The sequence below is a fragment of the Schistocerca nitens genome, chromosome 3, assembly GCF_023898315.1.
Source record: "Schistocerca nitens isolate TAMUIC-IGC-003100 chromosome 3, iqSchNite1.1, whole genome shotgun sequence".
Lineage (NCBI taxonomy): Eukaryota > Metazoa > Arthropoda > Insecta > Orthoptera > Acrididae > Schistocerca > Schistocerca nitens.
The window spans coordinates 63,460,465-63,481,413 of NC_064616.1; the positions used below are offsets into that span (position 1 = coordinate 63,460,465).

Genomic DNA, 20,949 nt, shown 5'->3' on the forward strand with positions numbered 1-20,949 from the left:
TGTTGTCAAATTTAGAGGAAGTGAAATTTTTTTTTTTTTTTGTTTTAATAAATGAATGCCTCACCATGAGAAGAGAGAGGTGTCCAAGAGTCATTTCTGGGTCCACTTTAGCGATATCTTCCTTGGGAAACAGCCACCAAATTATTCGAATTAGCGGTGAGTTTTATGTCTGAAAATGCATGTTTGCTGCTGTCTTTGTATATTTTACGGTGCCTAATGCTACAGAAACTTTAAGGTATGTTATGCTGCTGGACGATATAAATATTTGTATATGGCTGCCAGTACGCGTAGTACTGCGATGTACTGATTTGTTTCCTCGTTTTATAGCACTTCATAATGGGATAACGTAGTCCCGAAACATGTGGTAAGAATATCACACGTTTGAAAACTGGTGAGCAACATGTTCAGTACTGATTCATGAGACAATCGTTCGATGGTTACACAACAGATACTCTGTTAAGATCGAACAGTTGAGTGCTGCCTGTAAGGAACTCCTGAATACCCTCTCAAAGTCTGTCCAGTACTCATGATGCTCGTATGTACGGAACTGTATCGAATACCTTCCAGAATCCAAGGAGTCCGAAATCAACTTAGTTACCGTTTTCTACGTCCTTTTCGAGCAAATGGACTAATAGAAGGGACTGAGTTTCACAAGATCTCTGTTTGAGGATTCCGTGTTACTCTCGGTACTTGAGTTTTCATTCCCTAAAATATGTCATAATGCGATAGTACACTGTATACACCGACTTCTCAACTGTGCTGACATAGAAACAGAAAAGTTTCAAAGCCAAAATATGCATATTTTAGCTGTGTCGTGTGATAACTCTCCGTTATCGTAATTTATCGTGTAGAAGACTACTGTAACACTTAGATGACCCATTTACCGAATACCAGTAATCTGTGGCACACAGAACATGTGAAAATCCAACATTCGGATTCTAAAGACGAACGACGAACTGGGACAATCCTTGCAGCGTCACTCAGCGCAATTTGTTCACATATACTGTCCTAGAAGATTCTTTTCTGAACAAGGGGCGACTCCTAAATGGACAAAAGCCTCATTACCTGCAACTGACTCCAAATCAATGTGTGATAGGAGTGTAGTGGCGAACAACTCTGAATTATTCGATATGGAAATGACGTTGTTTCAATTTTCGAGTCGAATCACGACACGTTCTTGATGTTTACGAAGACCGTTCATAATCTGATGCCGCAGAGGTATGCGTAAATATCACAAACGTATTCGTGTCCTCAATATGGTCGCGCCACCTACTGTGAAGGTGCTATTCGCTCAGGCACGATGGCGAGTCAATAGTTTTTTAGTGTAGTAACATATTGCCATTTTCCTCCATTTACATAGCAGATACCAGTGACCATCGTAGCCCGAGATACAGAAGTGTCTCGCTGCAGCTACTGGAACAATATTTATTTACGCAATGCTGCCTTTAGTTTATAAGTGTGCCCTGAGAATATAACACGCCAAAATGAGATACACTCCTGGAAATGGAAAAAAGAACACATTGACACCGGTGTGTCAGACCCACCATACTTGCTCCGGACACTGCAAGAGGGCTGTACAAGCAATGATCACACGCACGGCACAGCGGACACACCAGGAACCGCGGTGTGGGCCGTCGAATGGCGCTAGCTGCGCAGCATTTGTGCACCGCCGCCGTCAGTGTCAGCCAGTTTGCCGTGGCATACGGAGCTCCATCGCAGTCTTTAACACTGGTAGCATGCCGCGACAGCGTGGACGTGAACCGTATGTGCAGTTGACGGACTTTGAGCGAGGGCGTATAGTGGGCATGCGGGAGGCCGGGTGGACGTACCGCCGAATTGCTCAACACGTGGGGCGTGAGGTCTCCACAGTACATCGATGTTGTCGCCAGTGGTCGGCGGAAGGTGCACGTGCCAGTCGACCTGGGACCGGACCGCAGCGACGCACGGATGCACGCCAAGACCGTAGGATCCTACGCAGTGCCGTAGGGGACCGCACCGCCACTTCCCAGCAAATTAGGGACACTGTTGCTCCTGGGGTATCGGCGAGGACCATTCGCAACCGTCTCCATGAAGCTGGGCTACGGTCCCGCACACCGTTAGGCCGTCTTCCGCTCACGCCCCAACATCGTGCAGCCCGCCTCCAGTGGTGTCGCGACAGGCGTGAATGGAGGGACGAATGGAGACGTGTCGTCTTCAGCGATGAGAGTCGCTTCTGCCTTGGTGCCAATGATGGTCGTATGCGTGTTTGGCGCCGTGCAGGTGAGCGCCACAATCAGGACTGCATACGACCGAGGCACACAGGGCCAACACCCGGCATCATGGTGGGGAGAGCGATCTCCTACACTGGCCGTACACCACTTGTGATCGTCGAGGGGACACTGAATAGTGCACGGTACATCCAAACCGTCATCGAACCCATCGTTCTACCATTCCTAGACCGGCAAGGGAACTTGCTGTTCCAACAGGACAATGCACGTCCGCATGTATCTCGTGCCACCCAACGTGCTCTAGAAGGTGTAAGTCAACTACCCTGGCCAGCAAGATCTCCGGATCTGTCCCCCATTGAGCATGTTTGAGACTGGATGAAGCGGCGTCTCACGCGGTCTGCACGTCCAGCACGAACGCTGGTCCAACTGAGGCGCCAGGTGGAAATGGCATGGCAAGCCGTTCCACAGGACTACATCCAGCATCTCTACGATCGTCTCCATGGGAGAATAGCAGCCTGCATTGCTGCGAAAGGTGGATATACACTGTACTAGTGCCGACATTGTGCATGCTCTGTTGCCTGTGTCTATGTGCCTGTGGTTCTGTCAGTGTGATAATGTGATGTATCTGACCCCAGGAATGTGTCAATAAAGTTTCCCCTTCCTGGGACAATGAATTCACGGTGTTCTTATTTCAATTTCCAGGAGTGTATTATAGGTAAGAAGAGTAAGACGTATATTTGAGAACTTTTGCTAAAGCGAGTTGGTGCTTTGCTCTTAATTTGTTTTCTTATGCGTTTATGAGGTCTAGACTCACGCCGTTGTCGCCTGGCTGAAGTAGGTCAGAGGCCATCAGAAATCTGTCTCAACACCAAGTCAGCTTTTGTTGCAGGAGGAAATAGAAACATCATTCAGAGCGGCAATAGTTACTAGTTTAGACAAAACTTATATTTTAGCCTCTCTATTACACGCTATCAGTTCTCTACATTCTTTAATGTGCACTAGTTACTTTTGTAATCTGATAGCGTCCATAGCTAAGGACTATATTAGTTGGGTTGGCGACATTTTTAAAATAACTAATGCTGCGGTGGCCACAGCTGACATGTTTCAGGTTGGAGAATTAGCCTCAGTACTTCTCGGGCCTCTATGGCAACGACTGTAGGGCTTCAGGTACATCTCGTGTCGCTTGGAATTGGATTCCTCAAGCCACAGCACTTTCCAAAGAGCTTCATTCTCCATTTCGTCTTCACCTGAAGGTGAATAATACAACGAAGATTGGTTTCGGATGTCTGGACCAAAGACAAATGACGGCAATGGTCGCTAGGTTCCCGTATGAGATGTTGACTATTGCTGATAATACTGGTGAGTCACTTCGTCTGCTGTTATTTGAGTCGATCTTCCAATTATTTCCGGATTTGCATACACGAGAATGTTGCTTAACACTGGGAACTTCTGTGTCAGTGGGGAGGGAGGGGGGGTAGGTGTTGATACCCCCCAAGGCGGATGGATAATTGATATGGATTAAGTGTAATGGCTGAGGGGGCGGAAGCGGGGCGAGATGTTGAAAAGGAACTAAAAGCTGTTCGAAAGCATCGTATGCAACCCACAGCACGTCGAACCCACCAGTAACGCCTGTCTCCCATGTTCTGAGACCATTTTCCAATTCATTCCGATGGCCGATTGAAGTTCTGATGCCAGCTACCCTCGCTCGCTTGCGATTGGTGATATCGTCTCCAGGATGGACGGCAGTTCTTCGATCTTTAAGTCTAACACCACAGAGTCCGTCGATTCTGTGACGCTACCGGATGCAGATATCCGGAGCTATACGAAGTTAAATATAACATCCCCCTAAACACATCAGGCAACACACACTCAGAAAGCAGATAATCACGTCGCACAGAATGCCTGGTGTGCACGTGATGGTTTAATGGCTGAGAAAAACCGCTGTGTTCTAGTAACAAACAGTTAATTGTAACAAACCACAGTGAAATGTGCAAGGCACGTGTATGAGTTATAGATTTGCCAATCCGAGAAGCATTTCGAACCAAGACCGCAAATTATTCTGACTTTTTAATGGTAGCAACGCGTAGGTATTACTTGGAACTCAAAGCTTGCAGAATCCAGAAATAAATAATAGTGAAATTCTAAACTCCGAGTGGAACAGATGCTGTGAAGAAATCAGTAATATTCAATGAGAAAAATGCAGAATCTGAACACCGAGTAATCCGAATGAAGATACACGTCAAAGATATACCAGTAATAGTAATCTGTCTCTTTGTCAGCCAACGAGAGAGATGAACCTTGCACAGAACGCTTATAGAATATTGCGTATAGATTCCGAGTCCGCATCAGAGTAAGAAGGGAAGATTTCTACCTTTTAACTATAGAGCGGCAAACGCAGTCGTTTAAAACAAGCATCAGTGGTACCGAGGCAGAACCAGCTTTCATCAGACAATACAAACAGACCATCACCCAGCCCTCCATTGAGCTCCCGCTCGAAAACAAAGAAGTGGCAAATGGCGGTGGTTTTGCGTGAGTAGAAAGCACGCTACAGTGCGTCTGACTCGTAGCTGTCCTTGAAGTAACCGACTTGTAACAGTTCGTTGTGTTACTGTGGTGCCAAATGCTGCTCAAATTGCTGCTGCAGGTGCAGTGCGATGCGCCAGAGACATACATCCAACACAATGGTCTTCACTCTCGGTAGTGCCACGTCATCATCCAGAGCCCAGTACATTCTCGTGACGATCACTGCCAGCAAACACGTACAGTGGCTACATCCCTGCCAACCCTTTCTGCTGCATCACAGAAGGAATATCCAGCTACTCGTAGCCCTGTTATACGACTGTGTTCAAAGTCAGTGATGTGTCGATAATGGCGTCTTTGTCTCCTTACACGAATTCTTGACAAACATCAACTCACCACGTCGAGTCTGAAACGTAACTACACTACATCTACATCTACATTTATACTCCGCAAGCCACCCAACGGTGTGTGGCGGAGGGCACTTTACGTGCCACTGTCATTACCTCCCTTTCCTGTTCCAGTCGCGTATTGTTCGCGGGAAGAACGACTGTCTGAAAGCCTCCGTGCGCGCTCTTATCTCTCTAATTTTACATTCGTGATCTCCTCGGGAGGTAGAAGTAGGGGGAAGCAATATATTCGATACCTCATCCAGAAACGCACCCTCTCGAAACCTGGCGAGCAAGCTACACCGCGATGCAGAGCGCCTCTCTTGCAGAGTCTGCCACTTGAGTTTATTAAACATCTCCGTAACGCTATCACGGTTACCAAATAACCATGTGACGAAACGCGCCGCTCTTCTTTGGATCTTCTCTATCTCCTCCGTCAACCCGATCTGGTACGGATCCCACACTGATGAGCAATACTCAAGTATAGGTCGAACGAGTGTTTTGTAAGCCACCTCCTTTGTTGATGGACTATATTTTCTAAGCACTCTCCCAATGAATCTCAACCTGGTACCCGCCTTACCAACAATTAATTTTATATGATCATTCCACTTCAAATCGTTCCGCACGCATACTCCCAGATATTTTACAGAAGTAACTGCTACCAGTGTTTGTTCCGCTATCATATAATCATACAATAAGGGATCCTTCTTTCTATGTATTCGCAATACATTACATTTGTCTATGTTAAGGGACAGTTGCCACTCCCTGCACCAAGTGCCTATCCGCTGCAGATCTTCCTGCATTTCGCTACAATTTTCTAATGCTGCAACTTCTCTGTATACTACAGCATCATCCGCGAAAAGCCGCATGGAACTTCCGACACTATCTACTAGGTCATTTATATATATTGTGAAAAGCAATGGTCCCATAACACTCCCCTGTGGCACGCCAGAGGTTACTTTAACGTCTGTAGACGTCTCTCCATTGATAACAACATGCTGTGTTTTGTTTGCTAAAAACTCTTCAATCCAGCCACACAGCTGGTCTGATATTCCGTAGGCTCTTACTTTGTTTATCAGGCGACAGTGCGGAACTGTATCGAACGCCTTCCGGAAGTCAAGAAAAATAGCATCTACCTGGGAGCCTGTATCTAATATTTTCTGGGTCTCATGAACAAATAACGCGAGTTGGGTCTCACACGATCGCTGTTTCCGGAATCCATGTTGATTCCTACATAGCAGATGCTGGGTTTCCAAGAACGACATGATACTCGAGCAAAAAACATGTTCTAAAATTCTACAACAGATCGACGTCAGAGATATAAGTCTATAGTTTTGCGCATCTGCTCGACGACCCTTCTTGAAAACTGGGACTACCTGTGCTCTTTTCCAATCATTTGGAACCCTCCGTTCCTCTAGAGACTTGCGGTACACGGCTGTTAGAAGGAGGGCAAGTTCTTTCGCGTACTCTGTGTAGAATCGAATTGGTATCCCGTCAGGTCCAGTGGACTTTCCTCTGTTGAGTGATTCCAGTTGCTTTTCTATTCCTTGGACACTTATTTCGATGTCAGCCATTTTTTCGTTTGTGCGAGGATTTAGAGAAGGAACTGCAGTGCGGTCTTCCTCTGTGAAACAGCTTTGGAAAAAGGTGTTTAGTATTTCAGCTTTACGCGTGTCATCCTCTGTTTCAATGCCATCATCATCCCAGAGTGTCTGGATATGCTGTTTCGAGCCACTTACTGATTTAACGTAAGACCAGAACTTCCTAGGATTTTCTGTCAAGTCGGTACATAGAATTTTACTTTCGAATTCACTGAACGCTTCTCGCAGAGCCCTCCTTACGCTAACTTTGACATCGCTTAGCTTCTGTTTGTCTGACAGGTTTTGGCTGCGTTTAAACTTGGAGTGAAGCTCTCTTTGCTTTCGCAGTAGTTTCCTAACTTCGATGTTGTACCACGGTGGGTTTTTCCCGTCCCTCACAGTTTTACTCGGCACGTGCCTGTCTAAAACGCATTTTACGATTGCCTTGAACTTTTTCCATAAACACTCAACATTGTCATTAAAATTGCTACACCACGAAGATGACGTGCTACAGACGCGAAATTTAACCGACAGGAAGAAGATGCAAATAATTAGCTTTTCAGAGCATTCATACAAGGTTGGCGTCGGTGGCGACACCAACAACGTGCTGACAAGAGGAAAGTTTCCAACCGATTTCTCATACACAAACAGCAGTTGACCGGCGTTGCCTGGTGAAACGTTGTTGTGATGCCTCGTGTAAGGAGGAGAAATGCGTACCATCACGTTTCCGACTTTGATAAAGGTCAGACTGCAGCCTATCGCGATTGCGGTTTATCGTATCGCGACATTGCTGCTCGCATTGGTCGAGATCCAATGACTGTTAGCAGAATATGGAATCGGTGGGTTCAGCAGGGTAATACGGAACGCAGTGCTGGATCCCAATGGCCTCGTATCACTAGCAGTCGAGATGACAGGTCTCTTATCTGCATGGCTGTAACGGATCGTGCAGCCACGTCTCGATCCATGAGTCAACATAAGGTTACGTTTGCAAGACAACAACCATCTGCACGAACAGTTCGACGACGTTTGCAGCAGCATGGACTATCAGCTCGGAGACTATGGCTGCGGTTACCCTTGACGCTGCATCACAGACAGGAGCGCCTGCGATGGTGTACTCAACGACGAACCTGGGTGCACGAATACAAAACGTCATTTTTTCGGATGAATCCAGGTTCTGGTTGGAGCATCATGATGGTCGAATCCGTGTTTGGCGACATCGCGGTGAACGCACATTGGAAGCGTGTATTCGTCATCGCCATACTGGCATATCACCCGGGGTTATGGTATGGGGTGCCATTGGTTACACGTCTCGGTCACCTCTTGTTCGCATTGACGGCACTTTGAGCAGTGGACGTTACATTTCAGATGTGTTACGACCCGTGGCTCTACCCTTCATTGGATCCCTGCAAAACCCTACATTTCAGCAGGATAATGCACGACCGCATATAGCAGGTCCTGTACGGGCCTTTCTGGATACAGAAGCCGACCGCGGTGGCCTTGCGGTTCTAGGCGCTTCAGTCCGGAACCGCGTGACTGCTACGGTCGCAGGTTCGAATCCTGCCTCGGGCATGGACGTGTGTGATGTCCTTAGGTTAGTTAGGTTTAAGTAGTTCTAAGTTCTAGGGGACTGATGACCTCAGCTCTTAAGTCCCATAGTGCTCAGAGCCATTTTTTTGCATACAGAAAATGTTCGACTACTGCCCTGGCCAGCACATCCTCCACATGTCTCACCAATTGAAAACGTCTGGTGAATAGTGGCTGAGCAACTGGCTCGTCACAATACGCCAGTCACTACTCTTGATGAACTGTGGTATCGTGTTGAATCTGCATGGGCAGCTGTACCTGTACACGCCATCCAAGCTCTGCTTGACTCAATGCCCAGGCGTATCAAGGCCGTTATTACGGCCAGAGGTGGTTGTTGTGGGTACTGATTTCTCAGGATCTACGCACCGAAATTGTGCGAAAATGTAATCGCATGTTAGTTCTAGTATAATATATTTGTCCAATGAATATCCGTTTATCATCTGGATTTCTGCTTCGTGTAGCAATTTTAATGGCCAGTAGTGTATTGCTCACGACTGTAGGGCCGCTCTTATGCGACTGGTGCGAAACATAGACATCATCTTTCACATGTAGAAAAACGTCTATCAACTGTCGTTTATGTTGCACAACTCCTTCTTGGTGATGCGATTTCCTTTTCCGTTAGTACGTATATTAAAATATATAGGCTATGTTCGTTCACATTTTTACTAGATTATATTGTAAAATTTTGAAGAAAATCGGTCAGCAGTTTGCGGCATTCTCGGTACAACGCTAAACAACGACGTTTCGTTATACAATAGTACAGAATAGATAACAGGAAAGAGAAAGAAACCCTATTGGTAGTAGCACTGACTGATGGGCTATCAACATGTAGCTGATCGCATGTGCGCCTCGAAAAACTACTTCGACCGTCGGAGACTGTAGCGCGATTACGTAGGAGTGCGTTGGCCCCGGTAGAGCGTGGACCGGAGGTGGGAAGGCAGCGGCAGCGGCAGCGGCAGCGCCTCGGCGGCGCGCAGGCGCGGGGCTCGCACCTGTGTCTGCCGGCGGCGGCCGCTCGATGGCCCTCGTGGAGGGCCGCGTCCACTCTCGCCAGCGCCGCTGAATGGCACAATTACAGCCGCTTTACAACTGCACCCCACGCCAATTATGCGGCCCTCGGCAAAGGTTAAGTAAGGGAAGCGATACCTACACGTGGCCCACATTTCGTTACAGCGGCCTATCGATCCGGAGCACGGCCTGCTTATTAGCCCCGCTGCTAGCCGGTAGCGTTTCTTAAAAAACCTGTCTCTGTATTCTCACTGGGACTGCGAATCAATTACGAAGAAGAGACGACTAACTAAGATGCCTTATCTGAGCTATTTCTTTTTCTCCTTATTCATTGTTCTGTTCTTGTTAGAATCGCGAGCACGAGAAGAAAATTTCTCGTCCTCACTCGGAGATGACGTCGATATGAATGGTACGGTGTTTCATTTATGTTCGTGTATATCACGCAGTAACGTCAGTTATAAGTCAACTTAATCTTCACAGTAGTCAGAGAGAACCCGATCTGCACGGACGAAATTTCGATGATGGCATATGCCACCTGGAGGATAGGTAGAGGTTTCGACGTCGTCTGCCAACAGAGAACTTAGTGACGTAGCTACCAGAGCGCCGTCTGTGTCCACCCTTTAACGGGAAATGCTCACAGCCAGAAGGCTCAGTGTGGTGCAAACGTGTGAAGCGAGCAGGCAACGACACCGTGGAGACGCTCTCGTGTTCCCTACAGCTAAATAAGCGACTTCGATAGGAGTCAAATTGCGGCCTTCCGGGTGGCGGTGTGGTCTCCTAGAACTGCCACGCAGTGCAGCGTCGGTTGTGCAACGAAGCTGGTGTCAGTGGTCACACGAAAAATCTCTCGCGGTAGATGAGGTTTTCGGTGTCTACGCAGCACAGAGGTCGTATTGTAAGGGCAGTAGTGGCAGATGGTACAGCTACTACGGTACAGATAAGAGCACTTGTAAGCTCACTGTTGCGAACCGGTTATAGTGGGACTACGGGTACGCACACCTCTAGCCCATTTTCCAGTCACGCCACATCATCGACGTGCACGGCTCGACTGGTGCCGTCAGATGATCTGTTGGGAGATGGAATGGCGCGCCGTAGTATTCAGCGATGTGTCTGCATACAACATACGCCTGGTGAGCGCTGTCTCCGAGACACACTCTTCCCACCCGAGTCGTTACGGTCTGGGGTGCGATAAGCTACAACTCTCGTTCACTTTTGGTGTTCCTGGAGGGGATGCTAACCAGCGCTCCGTACTTTGTTAGACCGGTTCTTTTGCCGTTCTTGCAACAGGAAGGTGATGTGTTGTTCCAGCTGAACGTGCTCTGCAAGACGTGCAGCAACTTCCCTTTCCAGAACGATCTCCGGACTTGTATCCGATCGAGCACGTGTAGGATATGACGGGACGAGAAGTGATTCGTGCCACTCGTCAACCAACAACTCTTACAGAACTACGTGAACAGGTATAGCAGACGATGAATAACGTATCCTATGACATTATTCGACATCTGTACGATCGACTGGATGCCAGAGTCAGCGCCTGTGTTGCCGCCCTTGGAGGCTTCGTGCGTTGGTGTTTTAGCGTGGGTCGGTAACTGGATCCTCAGAACAGCTTGTTCTATTGATCTGTAAAGGTAATCATTTCACGTCCTCCATATGCACTGTACCGACAATAAATCTTGAGTCAATTGGAAAGCTCTAAAAGGGTGTAATAATTTTTTTTACAGCAGTATATTTACGATTTATTCTGTTTATTATCACAGTTACCATTGCTTCTGTGAAATTAATTTCACGACGGCGAAGGAGTCTGCAATATGTAGTCAGGGATGGGTAGGATTTCCCATAGCCACGCATGTATAGATGCAAAAGTACTGTAACGTGGTTACCGTCGCTTGGAGGAAAGTTTAGTGTAACTTTGTTGTGTTGCTCTTTCATGGCATTTGGTGAACCAGTACACGAGAACCACATTGGCCAACTCTCCCTCTGTAATCCTACTGCACTGTATCACTGTATTACTGTTAACGTTCGACTAACACTACACTACCGGTACGACAACTCCGAGCCGTAATGAATGCAAGCTTCAGGACAAAGAGGGAAGTGGGAAAACACCCCTGTACAAACCCCGAAATTTTGTCGGTAGAGTTCGGTGTCACCTTGCATAGGTTTCACTGAAACTGGTGAAATGGACACCACGCCTTCATAAAATTTTTAATATCAGCCTATTTATCGAAGAAAGAAATTCATTCAGGTCGGTGAATATTTGTAAGGAATATGCATCTATATTTTGATTTGTTCAGATACCGATGATTTTAAAAGTATTGCTACATTTTTGAAATGCGACCACATATAGGAACACTGATAAGTGCAAATTGTGTTATCGGACGATCGACGATGTCAATTATGCAGAATAAAAGCTCCACAGGCGAATGAGAAGAGAGAGTTCGGTACATTTTAAATAATGAAATAACTACGAAAATGTTTCGTGAAAAATGGGAGCCCCGTTACTTGAATGACGAATAAAAACAAAAGCAAATACGAATTTCCCCGTCGATGTTGGGACTGGTATGAAAAGCATCCTACTGATTTTATACGCCGATTTGATACTGTGGCTGACGCCTGGGTTCATACTTTTACGCAAGGGACGAAAGCAAAAACCAATTGCCCTATATCCAGTAAGATGGTGGTGCTGTTAACTGCCAGGACATTATAGTAAATGTCTTTTGAGATCCAGAAGTAATTCCTATTAATAACTGTTTTATCGAGTATAAATCTATAAAAGCGCAAAACGAAGCCGGTTGATCCAGTTAGATGAAAGATTTCGTAGGTAATTGCCATAGTTATTAACGAGAAACAATATGTTTCAACAAGACAATGAACATGTACACAAAGGTGCTTTTACAATAGGATTTAAACTGGGAATTGTTGGCACCGCTCTGTTCGCTAGATTTAGCACCCGCCGAATTTCACATTTGCCAGGAAAACGTTTCTTTACAAATAAAAGATGATGCCAGCCCTCGTTTTTAATTTTTTCCTTTTCGGTAGCTAAGTTGCAAACTGCAAGACTACCAATTCGGAGGTCTCGGGTTCGATCCATGATCAGTCCTAAGGTCTATCACTTATCACTTCCTTCACCTCTAGCAACGTATGTTGTTGTTAAATGCCGAGTTCCACCGTGGTTCGGTATACGTGTAAAACTGTAGGCTCCCATATAACTGGCTGCGTAAATCCGTTCAGATGTCGGCGGACGGCGACAGCATACCACCTCCAACAGGATCCGCCTAGTAAGTGCCGTAGCGTTCGATACAATTTTCGGATTGACGACTTCTTTATGTTCCGGGTCATTTAATAACGCACGTTAGAGCTCTTCTCGTTGGGCAGAGATCATTTATGGGGCTATACCCTTTCATATGCTGCTAAAAATTGGAATCGTCACACTCCCTGTTCCGAGGTTAAGGACATTCGAGATGTAATGCACGGTCCAGTCACATTAGTGTGACCACCGCCCATGTTTGACGTCAACGTGCAATACCCACTCACAGATGGCAGATGGCAGCACTGGTAGTGGAGGATGTATACATCGTGTCGGGGGTACGCGGAATACAGTGCAGTTGTTGTCGTAATACGGAAGTGGAAAAATTTATCTGGCGACCACGACGAAAAGGGCATTATGATTGGACTCCAATGGAAGGGTGGATGAATTTCCGAAATGGCCGAGCTTGTAAACTGTTCGAGTGCATGGCTGAATGGTGTTATCCATAACGGGCGCCAGGGCTAATGTGATCTGCGATGCATCACGGGCCACGTATGACAGGGTGATCGACGGCTGCGGAGATGTGTACGGGCGAACAGCCGTACAACTGTTGAGTAACTGACCGTCCAGATGAATCAAGGGCTGCCCACACTGCCTCCACAACGACCGTACAGCGAACGTTGCTGCGTGTGAGCTTCGCCGCATGCGCCAGGTTCACGCACCCACGCTTACTGCTGTTCATTGCACGCCAATACCGCATCTGGATGTCCACTGAGTGGCTACAGGTGGTCTCCCCAAATCAATCACGTTTTATACTCTGTCACACAGATGGAGATGTCCGCTGCCATGTCCGACACGAAACGTCTGAAAACAAACGCTTGCAACATTCGTCGGAAGGGTCCAATCCGGATGAGGAAGTTCTGTGGCCTGCGGAATGTTTTAATGGTATTCCCTGTGTGATATCGTTATTTTGGAAGGCACACTGCGTCAACCCATGCATACATCTATCCTCCATCCGCGCACGCTGTACGTTTTCCTCGGCACAATAGCATCTACCAGCAGAACAAAGCAACGTGTCACACAGTTCGCGGCCTGCATGCTCGGTTTGTAGTGCACCAGTATGGGTTCACCGTACTCCCCTGGCCGCCAACGTCTCCGGAGCTAAACCAGTCGAGAATCTGTGGGAACACGTGGATCGGGATGTACGCGCCATGGACCCTCAATCGAAGAACCTTGGGTACCTGGCCTCAGTACCGGAGTCGGCACGGCTGCACGTACCTGTCGGTACCTTCCTGCGGCCCACGCTACGAGAAGTTGTTACTCAGCCTGTTAACAAGTGGCCACCTGACAGTGTATAACAACATATTTCAGTATTAGGGATTATTTATTAACTTCAGCTATGTTCGTTCACACAAGGTTCATAAAAATAAAACAATCATTATGTTGGTGAAGCGAAGCAGTAATTACGTTTCTTTGTGTGGAATGCATTATCTCATTGCCTTTAAATAATACCTCCGGAACATTTGTGCATATATTTTAAATGAAGTACTACACTGGGGTCAAACCAATGTAATACAATTCTATTCAGAAGAATAATGTTGAGCCGGCAGCTGTGGCCGAGCGGTTCTAGGCGCTTCAGTCCGGAATCGCGCTGCTGCTACGGTCGCAGGTTCGAAACCTGCCTCGGGCATGGATGTGTGTGATGTCCTTAGGTTAGTTAGGTTTAAGTAGTTCTAAATTTAGGGGACTGATGACCTCAGATGTTAGGTCCCACAGTGCTTAGAGCCATTTGAGCCATTTTTAAATAAGATTGCACTAAAGGAATGGACGTAAGGGGCACTAAGTCTGAAAAATAAGTGCATTTTTTACTTAAGAAACACAGACATTCACTGGCACTCTGAGATATTTTCTCTTTGTCGCCGTACTACAATTACTGTGTGCAGAGGTGACGGAGATATTTCTCAGCAGAATAAAGGGAAGCTTCCGGCAGTACTTCTGAGAGGATGGCTGCAACGTGCTAGTCGTTTATAAAGCTTATCTCATAGGTACTGAAACTGAAGGAAAGCAACCAGCAACCCATGTGGTTGTCATTAAATTATAGTGCAAGGGACACAATCCTACGGGAAGAAAGATGCAGAGAATAAGACTATTAAGTATGGTAAAATCCAATATGGCGACCCCATGTATACAGGGGATAAAGGTCAGAAAAAAAGAAGAAAGACTGAACAAACAATCGACCATAGGGTTTGCTGCAGGAGCCGTAGAAGAACTCCACTGGGGTAATTTGGTAAAAACACGAAAAACTGAAGACGCGCGGCTGAATGGATCTCTGAACGTGAGTTTTTCTGAAAACGAGTCGAGTATCTGAAACGCACGGTACTTCTACTTGAGGTGACATGAATTATTTCGTCCCACTTGTGAACTAGTTCACCGACAAAGTTACTAGAAGAGCCCTATTTTAACATGGAATACGGAAAGTAAGTGAATGATATTTTTTGTATCTTAACACCCTTCTCCAAGGTCAATTAATCGTGAAACACAAAATAAGAGAACTCTATTTACAAACACACACAGGCGGAAAGAATCACAAAGCCAAAAAATAATTCATGTAGCGTAATGAAATTTCTGGAATCTATTTGTCCTGGTAACACATTTAAGTGATTATTATTCAAGGATCACTTGTTAATGTAAGCACGAGATAAGTCACTGCAAATGTGAAATGCTGGTACAATTATAAACGATGTAATCGCCAGAATGTTGAACGTAACAATGGAAACGTGCATGCATTGCACTACATCTACGTCTGCATCTACATCTACATGGTTACTCTGCAGTTCACACTTAAATGCCTGGAAGAGGGTTCATCAAACCGATTTCATACTACTTCCCTAACACTCCACTCTCGAATGGCGCGTGGGAAAAAGGAACACCTAAATCTTTCCGTTCGAGCTCTGATTTCTCTTATTTTATTATGATGATCATTTCTTCCTAAGTAGGTGGGTGCCAACAAAATATTTTCGCATTCGGAAGAGAAAGTTGATGATTGAAATTTCGTAAATAGATCTCGCCGCAAAGAAAACCGCCTTTGTGTCAATGACTGCCACACCAACTCGCGTATCATATCAGTCACACTGTCACCCCTATTGCGCGATAACACGGAACGAGCTGCCCTTCTTTTCACATTTTCGATGTCCTCCGTCATGCCTACCTGGTAAGGATCCACACCGCGCAGCAGAGGACGGACAAGGCTGTCTACTTGGTGGGTTTGTCGCATCTTCTAGGTGTTCTGCCAACAAAGCGCAGTCTTCGTTTCGCCTTCCCCACAATATTATCTATGAGGTCTTTCCAATATAAGTCGATCGTAATTGTAATTCCTAGGTATTTAGTCGAATTGACGGCCCTTAGATTTGTGCGATTTATCGTATACACAAAATTTTTCGGATTTCCTTCAGTACCCATGTGAATGACCTCTCACTTTTCTTTGTTTAGTGCCAATTGCCACTTTTCGCACCATACAGAAATTCTCCCTAGATCATTTTGTAATTGGAATTGATCGTCTGATGATTTTACTAGACGGTAAATTACGGCGTCATCTGCAAACAATCTAAGGGGGTTGCTCAAATTATCACCTAGATCACTTACGTAAATCAGGAACAGCAGAGGGCCTATGACACTACCTTTCGGAACGCCAGATACCACTTCTGTTCTACTCGATGATTTACCGTCTGTCACTACGAACTGTGACCTCTCTGAGAGGAAATCACGAATCCAGTCACACAACTGAAACAATACTCCATATGCACGCAATTTGACTAATAATCGCTTGTGAGGAACGGTATCAAAATCCTTCTGGTAATCTAGGAATATGGAATCGATCTGAGATCCCTTTTAGACAACACTCATTACTTCATGGGAATAAAGAGCTAGCTGTGTCGCACAAGAACGATATTTTTAGAATCCGTGTTGGTTATGTATCAATAAGTCATTTCTTCACGGTGATTCATAATATTTGAGTACAGTATATGCTCCAAAATCCTACTGCAAATTGAGGTCTGTGATATGGTTCTGTAATTCAATGGGTTACTCCTATTTCCTTTCTTGAATATTGGTGTGACCTGTACTACTTTCCCTTTAGGAACAGACCTTTCGTCAAGTGAGCGGTTGTATGTGAGTGCTAAGAAAGGTACTATTGTGTCTGCATGCTCTGAAAGGAACCTGATTGTATACCGTCTGGACCGGAAGACTTGCCTTTCTCAAGTGATTCGAGTGGTTTTGCAACACCTAAGATATCTACTTTTATGTCACTCATGCTAACAGATGTTCTGGTTTCGAATTCTGGAATATTTACTTAGTCTTCTTTCGTGAAGGAATCACGGAAAACTGTATTTAGTAACTCCGCTTTAGTGGCACCATCATCGGTAACATTTCCATCGCTATCGCGCAGTGACGGTATTTACTGTTTCTTACCACTGGTATACTTTACATACTACCAGAATCTCTCTGGGTTTTCTGCCATATTTTGAGATAATGTTTCATTGTGGAAACTATTAACAGCATCTCGCATTGACGTCCGCACTAAATTTCGAGCTTCCGTGAAACTTAGCCGGTCTTGGGGATTTTGCGTTCTTCTGAATTTGGCATGCTTTTTTCGTTGCCTCTGCAACAGTGTTCTGACGTGTTTTGTGTACATTGGTGGATCAGTTCCGTCTCTTATTAACTTATGCGGTATGAATCTATCTGTTGCTGCCGATACTGTATCTTTGAATTTGAGCCATATCCGGTCTACACTTACATAATTAGCTTGGAAGGAATGGAGACTCTCTCTTAGGAAGACATCAAGTGAATTTTTATCTGCTGTTTTAAATAGATATATTCGGCGTTTACTTTTAGTGGTTTTGGTTGATATGGTTTTGAGCCTCGCTACAATGACCTTGTGTTCACCAATCCCTGTATCCGTCATGACGCTCTCTATTAGATCAGGATTATTTGTGGTAAGAAGTCAAGTGTGTTTTCGCAACCATTTACAACTCGCGTGTGCTCATCAGCTAATTGTTCAAAGTAATTCTTAGTGAAAGCATTTAGTACAATTTCGGAAGATGTTTTCTGTCTACCACCGGCTTTGAACACGTATTTTCGCCAACAAATCGAGGGTAGGTTGAAGTCTCCACCAATTATAACTGTATGAGTGGGGTACTTATTTGTAATGAGATTCAAGTTTTCTTTGAACCGTTCAGCTATTATATCATCTGAGTCGGGGGGTCGGTAGAAGGGGCCAATTATTATTTAGGTACGGCTGTTGAGTATAACCTTTACCCATAGTATTTCGCAGGAACTATCTATTTCAACTTCACTACTAAATAAACTACTAACAAGCGACACAAACGCACCACAACCTACTTTATTTAATCTATCCTTTCTGAACACGGTTTGCGCCTCTGTAAAAATTTCGGCATAGTTTATCTCCGGCTTTAGCCAGCTTTCTGATCCTATAACGATTTCGAGTTCAGTGCTTTTATTATCGCTTGAAGCTCTGGTACTTTTCCAACACAGCTACGACAATTTATAACTACAATACCGACTGTTGCTTGGTCGATTCTCGTCGTTTCTTTGCCCTGTACCCTTTGAGACTGGAGCCCTTTTTGATCTTTCCCGAGACTGTCTAACCTAAAAAAACCGCCCAGTCCACACCACACAGACCCTGCTACCCTTGTAGCCGCCTCCTGTGTGTAGTGGACACCTGACCTATTTAGCGGAACCAGAAATCCCCACCACCCTACGGCGCAAGTCGAGGAATCTGCAGCCTACACGGTCGCACAACCGTCTGAACCTCTGATTCAGACTCTCCACTCGGTCCTGTCTGTCGACGATGCTGTACAGTTGCCGGATGTCAGTTTGTGGGATGGAGTTCCGTGTCTGTTGCACTGGGTCGGTCAAAACAGGGCCGGTTAATGCTGTTTGTGGATAACGCTGGAGTTGTCTTCCGATGATGTCCCACATGTGATCGACTGGAAACGGGTATGGTATCGAGCCTGCTGAGGCAACATGTCGACACTCAGTAGAGCATGTCGGGTTACAACAGGCTGCATAGGACAACCAAGAGAGTGCTCCAGCTGTCATACGAAATCGCACCCAAGAATATAACTCCAGGTGTAGGTCGAGTGTGTGTAGCACGCAGACAGGTTGGCTGTAGGCCCTCAACTAGCCCCCTTCTAATCTGGAGACGGCCATCAATGGCATCGAGGCAGACCTCCACACTGCCCTCGCCTCACAACACAGAAGTCGCAAACGGAGGTTGTTTGGGGTGATTGCAGTGCTCGCTACAAGGCGTCTGGCTCGGAGTTGTCCTTGAAGTAACCGATTTTTAACACTGACGTGGGTACCATCCCGGTATTCACCTAGTGGGATGTCGGAAACCACCTAAAAACCATATCCAGACTAGCCGGCACACCAGCTCTTGTAGTTAATTAATCCACTGGGCGGATTCGATGCAAGGCGGCGCGCTTCCTTAATCCCGAAATTGGCGTCATGCCGTGCGCGGCTATCCGGGCGAATACTTCATCCATTTCCTTGTAGTTATTAAATATTTTTCATTCACGTAGATCTGTGACTTTCGCCATGTTTGCTTATTATGAGTAGAGGTGATGGCTGACGCATTCACATTCAAATGGTTCAGATGGCTCTGAGCACTATGGAACTCAACATCTGAGGGCATCAGTCCCCTAGAAATTAGAACTGCTTAAACCTAACTAACCTAAGGACATCACACACATCCATGCCCGAGGGAGGATTCGAACCTGCGACCGTAGCACACACGCGGTTCCGCACTGAAGTGCCTAGAACCGCACGGTCACCGCGGCCGGCCGCATTCACATTCATTTGTCACGTTCGAAAGCGGAAAACGAGTGAATAGTAACCTGTATCACTCAGCCACAATACCTGGCGCAATTCTGATGCACACCTATAGTGGTTCTAGAAATAACTGTCTGCTTCGTTGTAAATGTCAGCAATAGGTACGAATAACAAGATACACGATCTACAAAAAGTGCTCTTCCAAACTCTCTGTGTCGTTTACATTACTGTCATCATTAAATTTTGAAATTAAATGATGTTAACCTATGCCCATATCACTAAGCGTAAAAGAAAAATTCATTCCCTTGTCTCGACATGTTTGCTGCTGCCTAAGGATTAAAGCAATGTTGACTATACAGTGTGGTGACAGAAGTCATGGGATACGTCGTAATATCACGTCGGGCCTGCTTTTGCCCGGTGTGGTGCAGCAACTCGACGTGGCATAGACGCAACAAGTCGGTGGAAGTTTCCTGCAGACGTACTGTGCTGCCTCTACAGCCGATCGTAACTGCGAAGGTGTTAAAGGTACAGGATTTTGTGCAAGAATTGATCTCTCGATTGTGTCGCATAAATGTCCGATGTGACTGATGTCTGGCGATATGGGTGGCCATATTATTCGGTCTAATTGTCGATAATCTTCTGACATGGTGCACTGTCATCCTTAAAAATTCCATCGTTGTTTGGGAAACTGATGTCCACGTATAGCAGGAAATGGTCTCCAAGTAGCCGAACATAGCCATTTCCACTCAATAATCGGTTCAATAGGATCAGTTTGACCAGAAGACCCAGTCAATTCTATGTAAACACACCCCTCACCATTACGAAGCCACCACCAGCTTGCACAGTGCCTCGTTGACAACTTGCGTCGATGGCGCCGTGGGGTCTACGACATGTTCGAACCCTACCATCAGCTCTTACCGACTGAGACCGGGACCCATCTGTCCAGGCCACGGATTCCCAGTCGTCTAGGGTCCAACCGATATGGTCACGAGCCCAATAGAGGCGCTGCAGGCGATGGCGCGATGTTAGCAAAGGCATTCGCGTCGGTCGTCTCTGCCATAACCCGTTAACGCCTAACTTCGCCGCACTGTGCTAATGGATGTGTCCGTCGTAAGTCACGCATTAATTTCTGCGGCTATTTCAAGCAGTTGCTTCTCTGTTAACACTGAAAACTCCACCCAAACGCCACTGCTCTCGGTCGTTAAGTGAAGGCGTCGGTAACGTGGTGAGAGGTAAGGCTTAAAATATGGTATTCTCGTAATACTGAATTCCCTAAAGATTTCCGAAATGGAATGTCTCATGCGCCTAGCTCCAACTACTTTTCCGCATTCGAAGTCTGTTAAAAACCGTCGTGGGGCCATAATCACGACGGAATCCTTTTCACGAGGGTGACTCTAGTACAAATGACAGTTCCGTCAATGTGCTAACCTACTATACCCTGTGCACACGAAACTACCGCCATCTGTATATGTGCATATCGCTGTCACTAGACTTTTGTCACCTCAGTGTAATATGAACCAATATTCTGATGGCAACCATTAGCTGTAGATGAAATTACATAAAAGATGCCC

At 46.0% G+C, this 20,949-nt stretch overlaps 1 protein-coding gene across 1 annotated transcript in view; it reads right to left on the reverse strand.

Moving 5' to 3' along the window:
* Positions 1-9,164: 9,164 nt before the first annotated feature.
* LOC126249076 (D(1A) dopamine receptor-like) overlaps positions 9,165-20,949 on the reverse strand; it is a 65,945-nt gene continuing 54,160 nt past the window's right edge. The window contains exon 3 of the mRNA XM_049950727.1: positions 9,165-9,336. Within this exon, the coding sequence (XP_049806684.1) occupies positions 9,165-9,336 (172 nt within the window). The remainder of the gene's footprint in view (positions 9,337-20,949) is intronic.